The sequence below is a fragment of the Limulus polyphemus genome, unplaced genomic scaffold (assembly GCF_000517525.1).
Source record: "Limulus polyphemus unplaced genomic scaffold, Limulus_polyphemus-2.1.2 Scaffold2720, whole genome shotgun sequence".
NCBI lineage: Eukaryota > Metazoa > Arthropoda > Merostomata > Xiphosura > Limulidae > Limulus > Limulus polyphemus.
In genome coordinates, this window is record NW_013668330.1 from 40,838 (window position 1) to 58,905 (window position 18,068).

Sequence of the window (18,068 nt, forward strand, 5' to 3'; positions counted from 1 at the left end):
AACTAAGAAAAAAAATCACGTGAGAGTACAGGCATTTTCTAAAAGCTAACTAAGAAAAAAAATCACGTGAGAGTACAGGCATTTTCTAAAAATTATCTAAGAAAAAAAAAAATCACGTGAGAGTACAGGTATTTTCTAAAAGCTAACTAAGAGAAAAATCGCGTGAGAGTACAGGTATTTTCTAAAATCACGTGAGAGTACAGGTATTTTCTAAAAGCTAACTAAGAGAAAAATCGCGTGAGAGTACAGGTATTTTCTAAAATCACGTGAGAGTACAGGCATTTTCTAAAAGCTAACTAAGAAAAAAATCACGTGAGAGTACAGGTATTTTCTAAAAGCCTAACTAAGAAAAATCACGTGAGAGTACAGGTATTTTCTAAAAGCTGACTAAGAAAAAATCACGTGAGAGTACAGGTATTTTATAAAAGCCTAACTAAGAAAAATCACGCGAGAGTACAGGTATTTTTTTATCAGTCTATTACACGTTTAAAACGAGATGCTTCTAAAAATAGCATTTCGAACCTGTGGCAGCTAAATATAGAGAGTAAGTTGAACAAGAGGTCTTCATGCACGGAGACTCGAGATAAACAAAGACAGATCCGTATATGTGTTACACACCAATGTACGAAGTCTATGAAAGACTCGGGGAAATGTGTCGGATATAAACATATTGAGACAGAAAATATATTTTATCACATTTGATAGGCCTAGAAACATTACCTGTATACGTATAATGGTTGAGAAACTCATCCAAAATTTACGTTTACCATTTTGAAAATCCGCAACAATAAGGTTCTGGTCATTGTAATAAACGTCAATTTAGCTGTCAAATTTATCGGACAAAACCTTTCTACGCACCTCAATATGTTGTTGAATTGGTTTGGGAGGCAGGAACGGCTTTTTCTTCGGTTGAGGCAAAACCCGAGTTTCTTTCTCTGTCATTTTATCATTTCTCACATCTTGAGATCCCATCAAAAAAAAAACAAAAAAAACGTAAAGTAAATCCAAATCGCGTATTAAAAATTCACGAGATCACTGCATAGATATAAAAATACACTGTTGGTGTTTCTAATATCACGGGATAAACAAAGTATTTGAAAAATCCATAAGATTGTTTTACATTGTTGAGATCGAAACATTGTTGTAGCTCGACAATGAAAAGGCTCCATACCACTTCATTATTTCATTTATTTAATACTTCTTATCATCATACTCCAGTTTTGTTGCAAAAATGTTCAAACCTTACCATTTCAATAATATATTTCACCAGCGCGGCATCACGATGATAACGTACTTTTAACGTTATAACATATTACCATAACACTTCGCTAGTCCAACAATATCAGGGATTTTCAAAACCCTATGCAACTGAGTCCCACTAGACTAGCTAGCGGTCGAGACACGAGGCTTAACACCACCTGTAAGGCACACGGTGAATAGCAGGCAAGACGCTCTAGCGACTGTACCACATTCCAACCACCACGCACAGGGGTCCACCTGTTCACGTGCTGAAGCAGACAGACATGCAAGTAGGTACCAAGGCGGCGAGACGACATTTTTACATATGTATGAGTCGGCTGAATATAAATCGCTGTGTGTGTGTGTGTGTGTGTGTGTGTGTGTGTGTGTGTATATGATATATATGATTGTCCTACACCACCTAGTGGTGTCTTTCACATTCAAGGACTCCCGAGCTACTCAGGGCAAGTTAAGGATTAAAAAATTTGTCCTTAATACAGTAAACAAACTCGCCAAAGTGAACAAAAAAAAAAAGCACGCGGAGGAAAAAGTGAAAAACAAATAAAACAACTTCGACGTATCTCGTTTTTCTAGGTTTATCAGATCGCTTATCTCTCGAACGTATGCTCTCGTGCGTGAAATAAAAGCGATAAATTAATTAAATAGAACAATCTTCTTTTAATTTAGTCCCAGCCGTACAAGTTTCAAGAATTATCAGATGAAACAAAACGGTAGTTAAAATGTTATAATTGAACTTCACAAACTTTGAGGTTTCCAAGGTTATCGTTTTGTTAGTTAGACGGGGGGGGGGGGTCTTGAGGTATAGGTGATATAAATCCAAGTCAAATTTCACTAAAACACTGTATATTTGGGAAATATATTTTACTGCCTTGCGGGAAAGTTCGTTATCGTAAAAACAAAACAAAACTTTAAAATGAAACTAAGAGAAGGAACTTTAATAATGTTACACACACATACACAGGGGTAAAATTCTGCCGGTACTCACTGGTACTGAGTACCAGAACTTAGTTTTTTCATGTTTACGCGTAGATTTTTTTTTCTTTTTCAAAAACAGGTCCACTTCACTCAGCTGAGTATCTCTACATTTGTTTTCAGAATTTCACCCCGTCACGCACACAAATTACAGATAATGGAAGTTAACATAATAAACTTGGATGATATTACATCATTAAGCCTTAACAATAGCATTTTTGACGAACTAACCACATTGATTTCATAAAATTTAAGCAAAGGACCGATACTGTAATGAATAAATAAAACGGCTTAATCTTCGTTGTAATGATTTATTTTGAAAGTTTCTGGAAATTAAATTACAAATGTCGTTGTGATCTTATTACACGTGTATCCGTGGTAATTAGAAAGACCGTTAGGCCTAAAAATTGTTATCGTGTTAATTAGAATGATCGTTTAGGCCTAATAATTGTTTTCGTGTTAATTAGAATGATCGTTTAGGCCTAATAATTGTTTTCGTGTTAATTAGAATGATCGTTTAGGCCTAATAATTGTTGTCGTGTTAATTAGAATGATCGTTTAGGCCTAATAATTGTTGTGTTAATTAGAATGACCGTTTAGGCCTAATAATTGTAATCGTGGTAATTAGAAGGACCGTTTAGGCCTAATATTGTAATCGTGGTAATTAGAAGGACCGTTTAGGCCTAATATTGTAATCGTGGTAATTAGAAGGACCGTTTAGGCCTAATAATTGTAATCGGACATTAATCTATGTCAGTCACTCCATTGCATATTTCAAACAGGTTACATCTAAAAATAGCATTTCGAATATATTGTGGTTCAGTCTAGATAATAATTTGAACGAAACCTCGTGGGCAGATCTGTAGCAAATATATATATATATATATATATGCTGTTTGTCTATATGTCTATGATAGAAAATAATTCATATAATCGATTTATTTGTGAATGTCCCCTAGTGGTAAGTTTATGACGCTAAATTCTTGGAGATTTCAAAAATATCACACAGTGAAGAGAAATTCAAGGAACACTTTCTAAACTTTTCGAAAAATAAACAGTCCTAGCAAAGAATGTTTATTTGTTTCAAAATTTTAGCTACACAAATTGCTATCTGCGAATAGCCATCCTTAATTTGGAACTGATAAGATTAGATGGAGGGCAACTAGTCAACAACACGCACCGCCAATTCCCAGGCTACTCTTATATGATAGAATAGAGGGATTTGACCCTCACTCTCATAACGCACCCACAGCCTCAACGTGCGGAGCGCGTTTTTGCGGCAATAGTTCGGATTCACAATACAAACAACGTTTAATAATAACAGCGTTATAAGAAACAATTTCTAGTTTATAACATAGCACTAAACATAGCATAACATAGCATAGCATAGTTATAACATAGCATATATAAATTAAAACGAATATTACTACAATACAGCTACGATCCCTCTTTGGAAAGTAAAGTCCCTAAAATATAAATAAATGTTATCTATATCCGTCTATGACGGGAATGATTTCGATTTATTGTCAATAACCTGTCAAGGTCGTCCTTTAATTAATCGATATTAGTTTTTGTAAATAATTCAACGAAGAATTGTAATCCACGTTTGAAAACTATTAACGAAGTTCAGGTAGCACTGCAAATACATTGAAAGTAGAGAAACTTTCAACATCAAAATGATATCACTTTGTATCCACGGCCTCTTAAAAAAGTGAAAATAAAAACAAAATTAAAAGTTTTAGACCATGGAGCTCCTAAAATCTTTGATATATTTTAGTAATGCGAAGAAAATACATTAAAATAAGACTTGAAGCAAAGAAAAAATAAACAAAAAACAACTTCCAGAGCAATGAAATAAATACCCAATAATTTATGGTGTTGTGACATCTAGTGGCGTTTATTCGGACTATTAGGGACCAATGCAATAAACAAAAAAAAAACGTATAAAATTATAAGATACATTTTGACATGAGTAATGAATTGAGAGCGTTTATAACACGTGTGACTTTATAATTTTGATTAATTAAATACAGTTAGCATTTTCATTTATACTATTTGAATTATAACATTGAAGTATGATTTGTATGTAATATTACATTTGGAAAACCAGTTTGTTTCGGAGTTTTGAGCAGGACTATCCAGGTACAGACGTCCCAAACCAGGAAGAGCGGCAAGCCACTGCCAACTGATAATTATTGAATATCGAACACAAGAATTTGGTCGCCACTATTGTGCCCGACTCAAGGCCCCAAAATTGCGGAGCGCGTTTTCGCGGCAAATGATCGCGAACTCTGAATCGCTGTATTCACAGTCCGGGTACACTAACCACTAAGCCACAACTAACCTTAATGGAAAATAAATATGTCCAATTAAATAACTTAGTTTTTGAAGTTACATCGTTTCTCAAGCTTAAAGAATAAAAAAGGTATAAACGTTAAATCATTTTTTCTTGAATACAACATCAGCATTTTGTACTCCAGTACTCTTACCACGAGCCTAAAATCTAATGAAATATTGTTCTCGTAGTATTATTTAACTAAAACTGCAAATAATTTTAAAAAATCCTTTCTCCTAGTTCTTGTACTTTTGTTATTTTAGTTTCACATACTTGAGTTGACTCAGTCTTGAATAATAATTAAGAACGACAAACAGAAATGTTTCTTAGAAATTAACGTTTCACGCTGAAGACAAGAAAGTAATTTTTAACGATGCGCTCCTGCCACCTATGGTCAAACATTCGTACTAAAGATCATATTAACGTAACTGCTATATTTGTTTTACGTCCAACGCTAAACATTTCTGCAGAAATAAAAATTACAGACGTAAAATATCGAATAAAATAATCCCCGAGTAATATCTGTGCTGAATAAGAGAGACTGAGTACATATATTCAGGGATTTGTTTACATAAAAGTGATAAACTACTTTGACGTGCAGTAACTCCACAAGAATAAGATATATTTATTTATTCTTGTATATGTAGTTTTTCCCCCTGGTGTTCCATAAATAGCTTCAAATTCGTATCGCACTTTGGTGTACGAGTAATTCAGTGATCTCTCAGCTTAATAAGAAATACGTTCAAATAGTAAGAATTAATGTATTTGTGAAAGATAAGTGATAAGGAGAATTTAAAATAAGACATGAAAGGTTTACATTTTATAGGCATTTTTATATTTATTGGTTTCGTTTTACGTAAAAATAAGTCAAGAAAAATTAAAAGTATAATACTAACAAAATGACAAACGGAATCCCTAAAGTAACCCACTAGAACTCGTATTTAAGTTGCTTCACATAAAAATTACATCAGTGGAAGAACGTACGTACCTCAAACAATTGAGGTTTGGCTGTATTGTTTGACGGTTAATATGCATTGTTAGATGGCTAATCTGTACATATTCGTGAGGGCACTGTAACCCACAGCAACAACACACGTGCTATCCACTCCCGACTACTGGAGTGAATCTAAAAATAGCAGAAATATCGTCCTTTCAAGCACTTTGAAAAAACAATTTAAATAAGGCTTACCAGGTAAAAAAAACTGATCAAAGTAATGTTGAATTAGGATAAATAATTGCGGTAAATTTTGGTTATGAAAAAAATATTATTAATTATGTAATTATTGCTATCACTTCTAAGTTTAAAACAGTTCAATCGTTCTTGTCATTGTATTGAATTTAAATACCAGATCAACTAAACGTTACACAACGTAGGATCCCGAGAAATAACCAAAACTCTCGAATTATGATTGGACGATGCCAATACGGAATACGCATGTTCATGAAAGTTTGGACAACTAGCATTCAGGGTGAAAAAAAGACTGAAGTTTTCAGTACTTGACGTAACGTCTACATCATTACGTTAACAAGCGACTCGATACATTCAAAGAGAGTTCGCAGTAGTAGTGTGATCTCATTATTAGGAACTTCCTGTCCGGAACTCAAGGCTTTTTCATGTCCTCCCCCCCCCCCCACACACACACACACTAAATAAATCAACCGAAAGTGCAACAGGGCAGAAACCAAAATAAGGTAATAATAGATCATGAAATAACTATTGTGACTCAACACTCAATTGAAAGATGCTAAAGCAAAAATAAGTATTAATCCGATAATTCAGTTTTTCTGCTTCATCAGGAGTTAGGTCCTTGTTTGGACCTGGGAGGGTCAGGTGGATTAGGTTTGTTTGTTTTGAATTTCGCGCAAAGCTACACGAGAGCTATCTGCGCTAGCCATTTCTGATTTAGCAGTAAAAGACCAGAAAGAAGGGAGCTAGTCATCACCACGCATCGCCAACTCTTAGGCTGGTACTCTCTTACCAACGAATAGTGGAACTGACAGTCACATTATAACGCCCCGACGGCTGAAAGGGCGAGCATGTTTGGTGGGACGGGGATTCGAACCCGCGATCTTCATATTTCGAGTCAAGCGCCCTAACCAAGTGGCCATGCCGGGCACTGTAGATTAGGAATGGTGCGGAATGATCTTGATGGCAGACAGGGGCTCAGTAAAGCTCAAAGACAAAAATATAACGAGTAAAATGAGATCCATTATGTCTATGAGAAGGCTTGTTGTGTGTAAAATGGGAGTGTATAGAAATTATTTATTCAGTTGAAACTCCATATTCATTTCAATTTCATAACATTTGTTTGTAACCAATGGGGCACTGGTGAAAAAACTTCAAGTTAACCCCCCCCACCCCATTACCACCACCTCCTGCTATTCGTTGTTTAAATATTAGTTGTTGTTTTTTTTAAAGCACAAAACTGCAGAGTGGAGGACTATCTGCGCTGCGATCGGTCCACCAATTTTGGTATTATAAGCCCCAGATGTTACTGAGAAGCCAGTGGGTGGGGGTGGGGAGTTCTACTCGGTAGAGCACGTGTCTTTGTCTTAATCACGTCCGGGTAAATCGTTGACACGGTATTAACAACATCTGATCAAAAACACCTCGGATGTGAAAAAAAAAAGGTGTAGCCGAAAAAAGGATTGAGCGTGCGACTTAAAGAAACGAAATCAAAGCGGCCAAATTGGTAACTACGCTTATAGCATTGATAAGAATTTTACAGCAAATATTCATTGATTAGTTAGCCAGGCTACGTTTTTATTGAACTTAGAGCATGATTGTGGATAAAACAACATACGCGGCCTGGCTAATTAATAAATGAATATTTTTGTAAAATTCTTATCAATGCTACAAGTGTAGTTACCAGTTTGGCCGCCAATTTTGATTTCATTCCTTTAAATCACACGCTCAATCTTTTATTGGCTGTATTTTTTTTTCACATCTAAGTTGTTTTAGATTAGATATCATGACTTTTTGTCAATACATACCAATAAACCACAGCAAGTTAGAAAGTGACACTCGATAGTAACCAACATTAGCTTCAGGATCGCAACCCTATTATTCGGAATAGACCTTTACTTTACAGAACCAACCAGATTCTTTAAAATATATGGTAGTAGATTTTTCTCTCTAAAATAGTGTTAATAACTTCCTTTATAGTAACGCCACGGAATTTTGATTAACAGTTTCTTGTCATCACCCGCATGCACTCGGTTCAGTCGTATCAAGCATCATTATTTATGCTAATTGCTTAAACTAATACATTGTGACGCTAAACGCTCTTTAATTAGGATAAATTCATAAAATTTGGCAAACTTGAACTTCAAACTGCTAATCTAGTTTGTTTGGCCTAACCAAAACTTGTGTATCTGAACATGCTTTCACCTTATAGTTTGCTGCTCTAAATCAGCCATCTTTAATCGGAATGACTAAAAATGGTCCACCTTTTCCCTTACGTGAAGCTGTAGTAAAAATTTCAGACTGATAGCTCACGTGACTTCTTTTTTTTTCTGCGTAAGCGTGCGCAAAAATTTTGGTCAAAATTCAGCGGTTTTTTGTTAAATAACCTTGCACGTGTGGTTTATATTTAGACCAAATGAGACTCCTAATTGTAGGTTGAAAATATTTTTAATTGTACCAAGTTTGAAAAAAAAAATCCATAAAAGTTAAGTATGTTTTTTCTATCAAATAAAGTTTCCGTACTTTTAGTGCGAAGATGAAAAATAGGAGAAAATTCAATCAAAATTTGAGATTTCACATTTCTTACATTGTATTTTTTAACGGATTGCCTTGAAATTCGGTACGTGAAGTAAGGGTCCCATAGAGCACCTCCACTGAAAATATGTGATGACCACAGTCCGAACTACAGAAAGTGGAAGATCACTCAACTATCACTCCTGTAATACACACTGTGTCCTGCTGGTTGTTTTGACCGCGATTTTCGTCATTCCTTTTATATCCCACTTTTAGCAGTTATGGGATACCGCAAACATTACCAACCAAGTGTCACAAAAAGACGTGAAGAAAAAAGTAAAAATTTTGTATAACTTTTTAAAAGTTTTTAGTGCTGACTGAAAGATACAAACCATTTCTATAAATATAGCAAACAACTTCAGATAAATGTTTTCTTTTTTTTAAATTCCACACGACGTTTCAACTTACGTTTTTTTTTTCCCAAGGGTTTTTAAACGTTACAGGCCTCATCAGGTCGGCTAGGATACGACACACAGTAACAGTTTAGGCTTCAATTTTTTTGTGAACAACAACTGTTATGGGAGGGGGGGACAGATTAATCGAGTGAATTGTAATTTTTTTCCTATTTTTTATTTGAATCAGATTTTTTATAGAATCAATAACACAACATTATGTATGTTAATATAATTTTAACACTCACCATTTTAATTAATTATTTAAATTTATTTTTTATCTGACTTTACTATGATTCATAAGAATGACGAAGCAGCAAGCTAGTCTTGTCCAGACTTGTCGGATTGAGGTCCCCTTTCACAGTATATTCTCTCACTGTATAGATCAGTTAGAGTTGAAACGTGACGTCACTCATTCAAGCGTGACGTCACACGAGTACTCGTGTATCTAGAAAGTCTACATCCTTCATGGAACACTTAAAAAGAACTTAACGACGTCCCTGACAGAAGACAGGACTGTCAACTGCCACCCAAATACGTCACTTAATCCTTTCTTTACCGTTACTCCACGATATAGCGTTGCTTCAAGTTATGCTCACCCCCCCTCCCTTTGCGGCGTTTACACGAAGTGTAATTTCTTATGAGAATTAGAAAATAAACTGCTCGAGCAATTTTTTTTTAAAATCACTTTTAGATCTCAAGTACATCGAGTTTCTTTTCTCGGGTTTCAGAAGACGAAAGCTTTGTTCGCATTCAACAAACGTTTTGACTCAAGCAGGAGTATTGTCATGCCAACGGAATGATGATGAATAAGACGTACTCGATGTTCGTGATGATAAATATGATGCACATATTGGAGAATTTAACAAGTAAAATCGTTTAAAAATAAGCTTAGATTAGTTTATGTCTCTACAGTAGTTTTTCCTTTAGCACAATGGGCTGTTTATGCTGTGCCCACCACAAGGTCCCGAAATTTAACGTTACAAACCCTCAAGCTCTCTGGTTTTGATACCCATGGTGGACAAAGCACATTTTAACTCATTGGGGAGCTTTGAGCTTACCAACAAACACTGCTGGGCCACAGGGGGGTTCTAGTGGGTATGGGGAAATTCACATTGTTGTGACATCTTACATCGAGAAACTGTAAAAACACAACAATTCGGCTAACTACAGTGTGCAAGTAACAATGTGCAATTCCATAACAAAAACACCATTGTTACTTGCACACTGTAGTTAGCCGAATTGTTTGTGATTCCATAACAAAAACACGCATTGTTACTTGCACACTGTAGTTAGCCGAATTGTTTGTGATTCCATAACAAAAACACAACAATTCGGCTAACTACAGTGTGCAAGTAACAATGCGTGATTCCATAACAAAAACACAACAATTCGGCTAACTACAGTGTGCAAGTAACAATGTGTGATTCTATGACATTATGAGTGAAACAGAATAACGTGTAATAATGGGAGGGCCCACACGGGTGGGACTCACTTTGCACACCTGATAATTTGTGACGTACCAGAAGTGTACAGTTCATCTTGTTGACAATCTACAGTGGAATGTCTGTAATTCTGACCTAAAGGAATTTAACGACGCCCTGCTGCTTCTAGGGCTGGAAAATCCATTTTTGTTTCTGCTGAAATACCCCCATAGCTATGAGACAACAATAAACAGCACGTGCTTTGTAGGAAGATAACAACAGCAAGCTTCATCTCTTTTGTTTCTTTTTCGGCCAACTTATGGGTACATCCGGGAGATGAATTGTTACCAAATTAAAATTTTTAGGCAGTTATTAATACTTTCCGAAATATTTTTTTTAAAGAGAACTTTTTAAAAGATAATGTAGTATAGAAAAAAAATCACTGAAATTTATGGTTGAATTTTTTTTTTTATGTACATTTCCTACCGATTTTCTTAGTGCTGAGACAACGTTGAAGCACGAGACGTTGTCCCAGTACAAATAAATACAGAAAGATTCGCACAAACAAACAAAAAATTAAACAAGTTAATCACCGAAGAAACGGATATATTTTCAGTGTAGTACTTGTAACTGTAGACTTGGGAAATAGCCTCTTAGAATTACGATATTTTTAAATCATTTCTAGCCAAGCCACGGGTAACGTTCACGACATAAAAATACAAGCTAAATTGATAAAACACCGACTTTTGTACTTTCACAACAATGAAAATGTTACGTCTTTACAACAATGCTTCTAATGACTTCAAGCATTTATTATTGTTATACTTTACTGATCTGTTTTATATTGTTTAATTTACGCAATGCTGATTGGAGCGAAGTACACATTATTATAAATAAATGGAACAACATTAAACTTCAGAGAACCCGACAAGTTGTTTTATTTGCTTAACATTTCGGTTTCACGTCTTCATCAGGAGCAAACAATTTAGGTAAAGAGTTCAATCACTCAGATTAAGACAGTGGTTTTATTTATTTGTAATATTTTGATTTATTGTTCTATTCATTGTTTTAAATCAATCCCATGCTCGCCCCTATGTGACAATAATACAAAAAAAACAAAACAATAACATTTCTAGATATGCAATATAAAATGACAGCTATTAAACATACGTCCAGAACGATCAGTTACAAGTCACACCGAATCTCAACTGAGTGGTTCTTGGACAGAATTAGCTATAATACAATTATTCAGCTACCAGATCTGGCAAGGTGACCTTGCCTCCTCATACAGCAACCCTAAAGTATCCTACTACACAGAATATTTTACTTTATATTATATATGCATACATCTTACCGCTTTCACCTGTATATACAACTGGTTTTTGTATCCTCTTTCACCATTCTCTGTCAAGGCTACAAAACTTTCTACAGACTTTGTTTGTTTTACTTAAACCCCTATATGCCCCAAAGGAAGAATATTCGGTGACTACCAAAATTGAGAGATTTTAGGAAGGCTTTTTATTCTGTTTTTTAAACATTATTCTAGTTTTACGGAAATGGAAATTAATGTATCACTCGATGTCTTCAGAGTCACTAGGCTTAGTAAACAAGTCGGTGGGAGTTCCATCTCTTTCAAAGAAAGAGCAACTATGGGATTGTGTGGACATAAATACGGGAACGATTTTCAAGTTGGGGGTGATGAACGTCATAAAATCAGAAGGTTTCGTGTAATATACACATGTCTTCAATTAGTATTGGGGGGGGGCGGGACCGTACTCTCTACACCCCACGTCTGTGTGTGTGTGTGTGTGTGTGTGTGTGTGTGTACGGAAATACAGCTTTTAATAAATAATTTGTTACAAATGTTCGCTAGTAAGTCAGATTCATTCATGAACTAACAAGTTAATCAGGAGTTCGAATAAAAGTTGGCTAGCAAGTTTTATCACATGATTTCGGTCACCAAAGGTCATTCAGTGCGTGGTCAATGTTCTCTTGGCTAGCAAACAAGTGGGATCTGTTATCAGGACGTTGGGTGTTTACTTTTCTTTCCATCATTCGTGAAAGACAACAACCACATTTCGAAAAGAAATGATTATCACCAAGTTGTTTGGTTACTAGCAACAAAACTTTCGAAACTCTTTCAAAATATCAAGTCTGAGTTTTCAAATTGAAAAATTTAATAACCATTACAATGTCACACGAACCAACGAAGTTCAAGGCAGTTCACTATATTTAAAAGTACGTAATGTGGTCCTATTATACAAACTCGTTCCAACCTATTGTCACACTTCACCAACAATGTGGAGCAAATAACTTTCATTTTCTATGGAGAAAAACAAACTTGTTTTTACAATTCAGGCGTTCAACAATGGTGAACGTTGTTAGCACGTGTGAACAATGTATATTCTTTATTACAACAATCTCCAAGCCAAATACTTTTCACTCAGCATACTAATTACTAATGCTAACATTTAGTTCCAGACCTACGTAGGTACTAATATAAACAAGACAAGTCCGATATCAAACGTATCTCATTTTGAAATTAATTATTTTTAAATTAAGTTGTTCCGCGAGTTTTAAAATGTTTCGCTACAAGTTTCATTATGACTAATTTTTAATATCCAATTATGATAATTAAACATGCAAAATTGAATGCATTAACTTTTAAGCCTGAATTAACAACAGTTACGTTATTAAGAAAATGTTAAATAAACGCGACAGCAATCCAATTTTAGAACAAGAATTTGACCAAGTCAATTTCTTGTTTTAAAATGTTAAAAATTGTTGCAAAAATATTAAATGAATTCCCCTAATTTAAAAAATATACATTTCTTATATTAAAACAATATATATAAATAAAGCTTTAATTAGACCATTTAAGTTATCCCTTTATCAGATAAAGCATTCATTTCTCGACTGGAAGTGGAAAAATGTTTTTAACTTTTCTTTTTGTAATTAAAAAAAAAGGGTTTTCTGTTTGGAATTAAGTGATATTTCTAAATCTTTTTATTTCTACGATATGTTAAAAAAGTCTGGTACGAGATTTTCTTAATTGATTACCAAACGATGGCCAATTTCCTTTCATGAACTTATAAGTGTTAATTTACTTGATGTTGTACAATTTTATAGTTATCTAACGACCCAACTTACCTCACACGGGTGTACAGGCGCTGAACTTGGCCCAGCGTGGGACGAGGTTTTTAATTTTACTACGCGGCTCAAGCACGACCCATCAGGTAGATCTTTCTCGGCGATTGTCTGGTTAATTTTTTTGTTTCTCTCACACGCCACGTTTCTGAAATAAGCAGTTGCCAGGGGTTCATCGGTCTTAAATGATACACCTTGATTTAAATACTGTGTAAACTTGAGCTTTGCGTTAAGACTGTTCGTATCATCAAGTCCAGATTCGTCGGGCACCGAGCTTGAAGTTGAACTTTCGCGCATCAGTTGGCTGGGAACTGTTTTCCTGCCTTTCCGTCTAAGCATTCTTCAACGCCTAACTTTTTTTAAAGGCTTTTAAATACTGTTTACCGTGTTTCACTCAATAATGTGATAGATGGCAGTTGTAAATGCAATATTTTCAACGAATACAATTGTATCTAAATAGTTTGTATACAAACGACACAATTTATCACAAACTCACTCAAACACATAGTTCTAAAACAGCATTAAATTTTTTTCACCATGCAGACGCCTAAATAACTATCCCTCGGTTGGTGCTGCCCTCTACATTGTATATAGTAAGAAAGTCGAGTTTTTATTTCTTGAGAGGACCTCTACAGCGACAGGGAGCGTTAATAAACAAAATTAAGAAAAATAAACCTAATATTTAACCACCCAGTGATTCCGCTTTCGATTTGGCTCAGTGGATAAAAAAACCAAACGGTAATTTTGTTTGTTTGTTTGTTGTTAAGTAAAAACTTGTAAAATGGGCTATCTGTGCTCTGACCACCACGGGTATTTATGGAGGGGGGGGGGGTATTTATCTGGTCCCTTACCAAAAAGAAGAAAAAAGTTTTTGGACAATCTAAGTACATCATGTCCTCACACTGTCCCACATAGAAATAACACGTAACATTCTTTACAAAAATATAATAATGTTACGACAGCGGAGGTCACGTGACTCTAATAACACGTCATGCACTTCTCGAACGTTCACGTCCCTTCCTGAATGCTCGAGAGCCTACTAGATATGCGGTAGTCTTGTATATATAAGACGGTCAAGACGTGACGGCAACAATGTAATGCTGTGTAATTGAACTGCAGACAGAGAGAGAGAGAATATTGTTGAGTCGAGCACGTGAGACGTTCGTTGTGAATTATAGCGTTTGTTATAGCGCGACTGTGGAAATTAAGTATATTGCAAAGTTGTATTCAGAAAGAATAAACCAGTTTTATTTACGAAAGGACTTGTGTCGCTAAAGTTTCATCGGAAAGAATTTTTACGGAAAATTAACTAACGGACTGTGGCGTAACAATAAATTACAAATATGTTCCTCCACCACTTTAGATCGCCAGTGGTCGTCACGAGACAGGAAAGGTGCCGTTTGCATTGACACCCCTTTAAAACCCTGTGCAAAAAATAAATTTTTAATCTCTCAATTTTTCTTTTTACCAATAAGTTATTAATTTCTACACCATTCAAGCAATCTCAGTATTTTTCAAAGAATACCCAGGATCACGAATATTGCTAATATATTCTCTTGTAAGATCAGGAGTGAAGAAAAATATTTATAAGCTCAGACATCTCACAGTCTTCAACAAAAACTTTGCCATCGGGCTTCTTTAAGGTCCCAATCCACATTTTAACATTTTGTTCTCCTTTGGCGTACTTAAAAAAAACAATAAAACTTACCGTTAGTTTTGATATGTAGCAGAACATCAAACTAAACGATGCAATGATCACTTTTCCACAAATGTTTCTCAACTTGAGCTCTTTCAACCACACCTTTATTAGTGATCAACAATAAGTTTAAAATTGCACCCCTTCTGGTTAGCTCTCTGACCATTTGCTATAGACGATCATCTAAACAACTTCAAACTCATAGTCATGCTTCATAGATATCATTAGAGTAGCATATGAATCTTTTTGTGATGAGAGTTAGAAGCTTGAATCAAAAATTAGTTGACAGATGCATTGTCGTATTGTTGTACATATATTATTGTAGTGTACATAGTTTTAACTGTAGAATATAAGGCAAGGAAATAACTAAGTTTCTTTCGCACTAGTTACCTATTGTTCTGGATTATTCACTTATGGTATCACGTAAGTCTTCTCATGAGAAAGATTTCTGAAGAGTGAAACTCACTATGAAAGTGGACAGTGATCTTTTCCACTAGTGGGTCAAGTGATAGCTTAAGAATATAACTTCCCTTAATTTTCATTGGGAATGACCAATAGTGACATGGGTAGTTCACGCTTCCTTAGAAAGGTAGCATAATATTTTCCTGGTTTCCTCATAGAATCGCAACAGTCGTTGTTGAGAACTCTGAAGTCTCCAGAAAAGATGTCGTCCTCTCATTTTGTTCTTCATTGTCTGTACGAAAAAATAAAGATTGATTCATATTGTGTCCAATCTTTCTTTTTCACACAAAGACAGAGAATACAGTTTTACTTTGCATAACATCTTCCACTGACCCTTCTGTTATTCTGCAGAACATACCTGATTCATCTTGGGGGAAATCAGTTCACTTGAGAATACCACAGTTGATTGATTACTGAGTTACCTGCTACTCCAAGTCTATGAAAATTGAATTTGTGTTTCAATAATATATGAAAGATATGGTAGTATTGTTCATACAAGAATGAAGTTCCTAAGAAGTATATCTACCCAAAGGCAAGGCTTGACTCTACTTAGGATGCTTTATATTTGTCAAAATGGTGTTCCATATTGGACCTGAAGAATGGGTACTGGAAAGTGGTCGTTGATGAAGCAAGTCAAGAAAAGACAGCTTTAACTGCAATAAATAGATTGTGGAAATTTGTTGTGTTAGCATTTGGATTTTGTAAAACATCTGCTACATTTGAACAACTAATGGAAATGATCTCTCTGAACTACCCTGGAATGTTGTACTCGTCTATTTAGATGACGTAATCACACACATGATCCTTGTTGTTGGCTGAGAAAAGTATTGAGTCAATTAAGGAAAGAGAACATTAAACTGAAACACAAGAAGCGTCAGTTGTTACATCACTAGCTGTGTTTCCTGGAGCACACAGAGGCACTGTCCAAAAGTCAAGAAAAGGAACGAAAAGGACAACTAGGGCAGAATTGTGTTGGAGAACTACTTGAGAGAGTTGCTGTTGTTGTGCTTGGTTCTTTACCTCATTCTCACCCAGGAAATAAGTACATCATGTTGATGATGGGTTATTTCAGCAAGTGGCCAGAAACATATGCTGTTTCTATCTAGGAATCAGAAAGTCTAGCAAAGAAACTTCTCAATGAATTTGTTTCAAGTTTTGAGCTGCCTGTGGAATTTTACTTCTATCAGATATGTAACTTTGAATCAGCATTTTTTTATGTAGAGATGTGCTAACTCCTTAAAGTCAGGAAGACCAGAACCCCAATTCTCCATTCATCTTCTGATGTAAAGGTGGAGAAATATAACCATACACTTTTAAACCAATAGGTCATTTATAACATAAAAAAACACGGAATCAAGATCTTCTACTTCTACTCATGAGTTACCACGTATCTAGGCAACATACCAACATCACTGACGTCAGAAAAAACACGTAGATTCAAGAAGTTTTGATACAAAAGGATAAAAACCTATAATCCGAGCGCTTTCGAAAGATGAACCTTTATTCTTCAAGGGAATGGTGGTGTAATTGAATGAGCGATAAATCAAGGGAGTTGAGTGACGTCATGAAGGTCATCTGGTCTTCCAGGAAATGTTCAGTATACTTTTCCATGTACAGTTGTAAATGTGTTTCAGTTCCAGTACCATGTGGGAGGTGGAGAGAGTGTTTTGTAAAAAGGTGTTAGGAATGGGATATTTTGCTTTAGAAATGGTTAAAAAAGAAATTAATAAAACTATACTTAAGTATTTAAGTAAAATAAAGGTCACACCTGGAGACTAACTGAAAAAAAGATGTTAAGCTAATTAATTTATACAAACAGGTATGGAAAATTATCTCAAATAAATAGTAAATTTTGGGAAATTGAGCATTCATATTACATGAAAGAAATAAGCAAAGAATGAAATTTATTTTTCTGACAGAGATGAAACCAATGAACGTAGATCACTCATTTCTGGATCTAGATTAATTCCAAAAGGTCAAACAGTGTTTAAATTAGCGATCCAGTAAGCTTCTTTTATCTCTCTATCAGCTTTAATTTTGAATTCTGTTTCAATGCCAATGAGAGTAACATCGTTAACGGAATGACCAGGTTGGTTAAAGTCTTGAGTAACAGGGAGATCTTTTTCGGTATCAATAGAAGACTTATGTTGTAGAAACGTTCTTTAAGAGTCGTTTCGGTTTGTCCTACATACTGGTGATTGCATTTTTTTGATACTGTATAAGGTAAATGGTGTTTTATGTTCCACAATTTCTTTGGAAATTTTAAACTTTCTTTGGTTGTGTTTGTCTACTAACTGATCTAACCTTTCAGAAGGTGAAATCTCATAGGACATTAACGGTGTTTATTAGCCTTACTGCATATTCTGCTCATTTATGATCCTCATATGTGAATATGAAAGATCCAGTGATACAAAATGATAAAACCCTATGACTCGAGCACTTTCGAAAGGTGGGCATTTTTTTTTCTTCGGGGCAAACTGGGAATGGTGGTGTAATCAAATGAGTGATATATAAATAAAGGAGTCGAGAACTCTAAAAGAAAACCTTGTTCACACAAAAGTGAATTACATCCTACCAAAAATGGTTGTCATCCATGCAATAAAGCTCGTTGTCTAGCCTA

The 18,068-nt window shown here is 35.1% G+C and overlaps 1 protein-coding gene across 1 annotated transcript in view; it reads right to left on the reverse strand.

The window, feature by feature from the left end:
- LOC111087836 overlaps positions 1–13,816 on the reverse strand; it is a gene marked incomplete at its 3' end in the record, with an annotated part of 53,601 nt that extends 39,785 nt beyond the window's left edge. Inside the window, exon 1 of the mRNA XM_022395917.1 lies at positions 13,294–13,816. Within this exon, the coding sequence (XP_022251625.1) occupies positions 13,294–13,629 (336 nt within the window). The remainder of the gene's footprint in view (positions 1–13,293) is intronic.
- Positions 13,817–18,068: the final 4,252 nt, after the last annotated feature.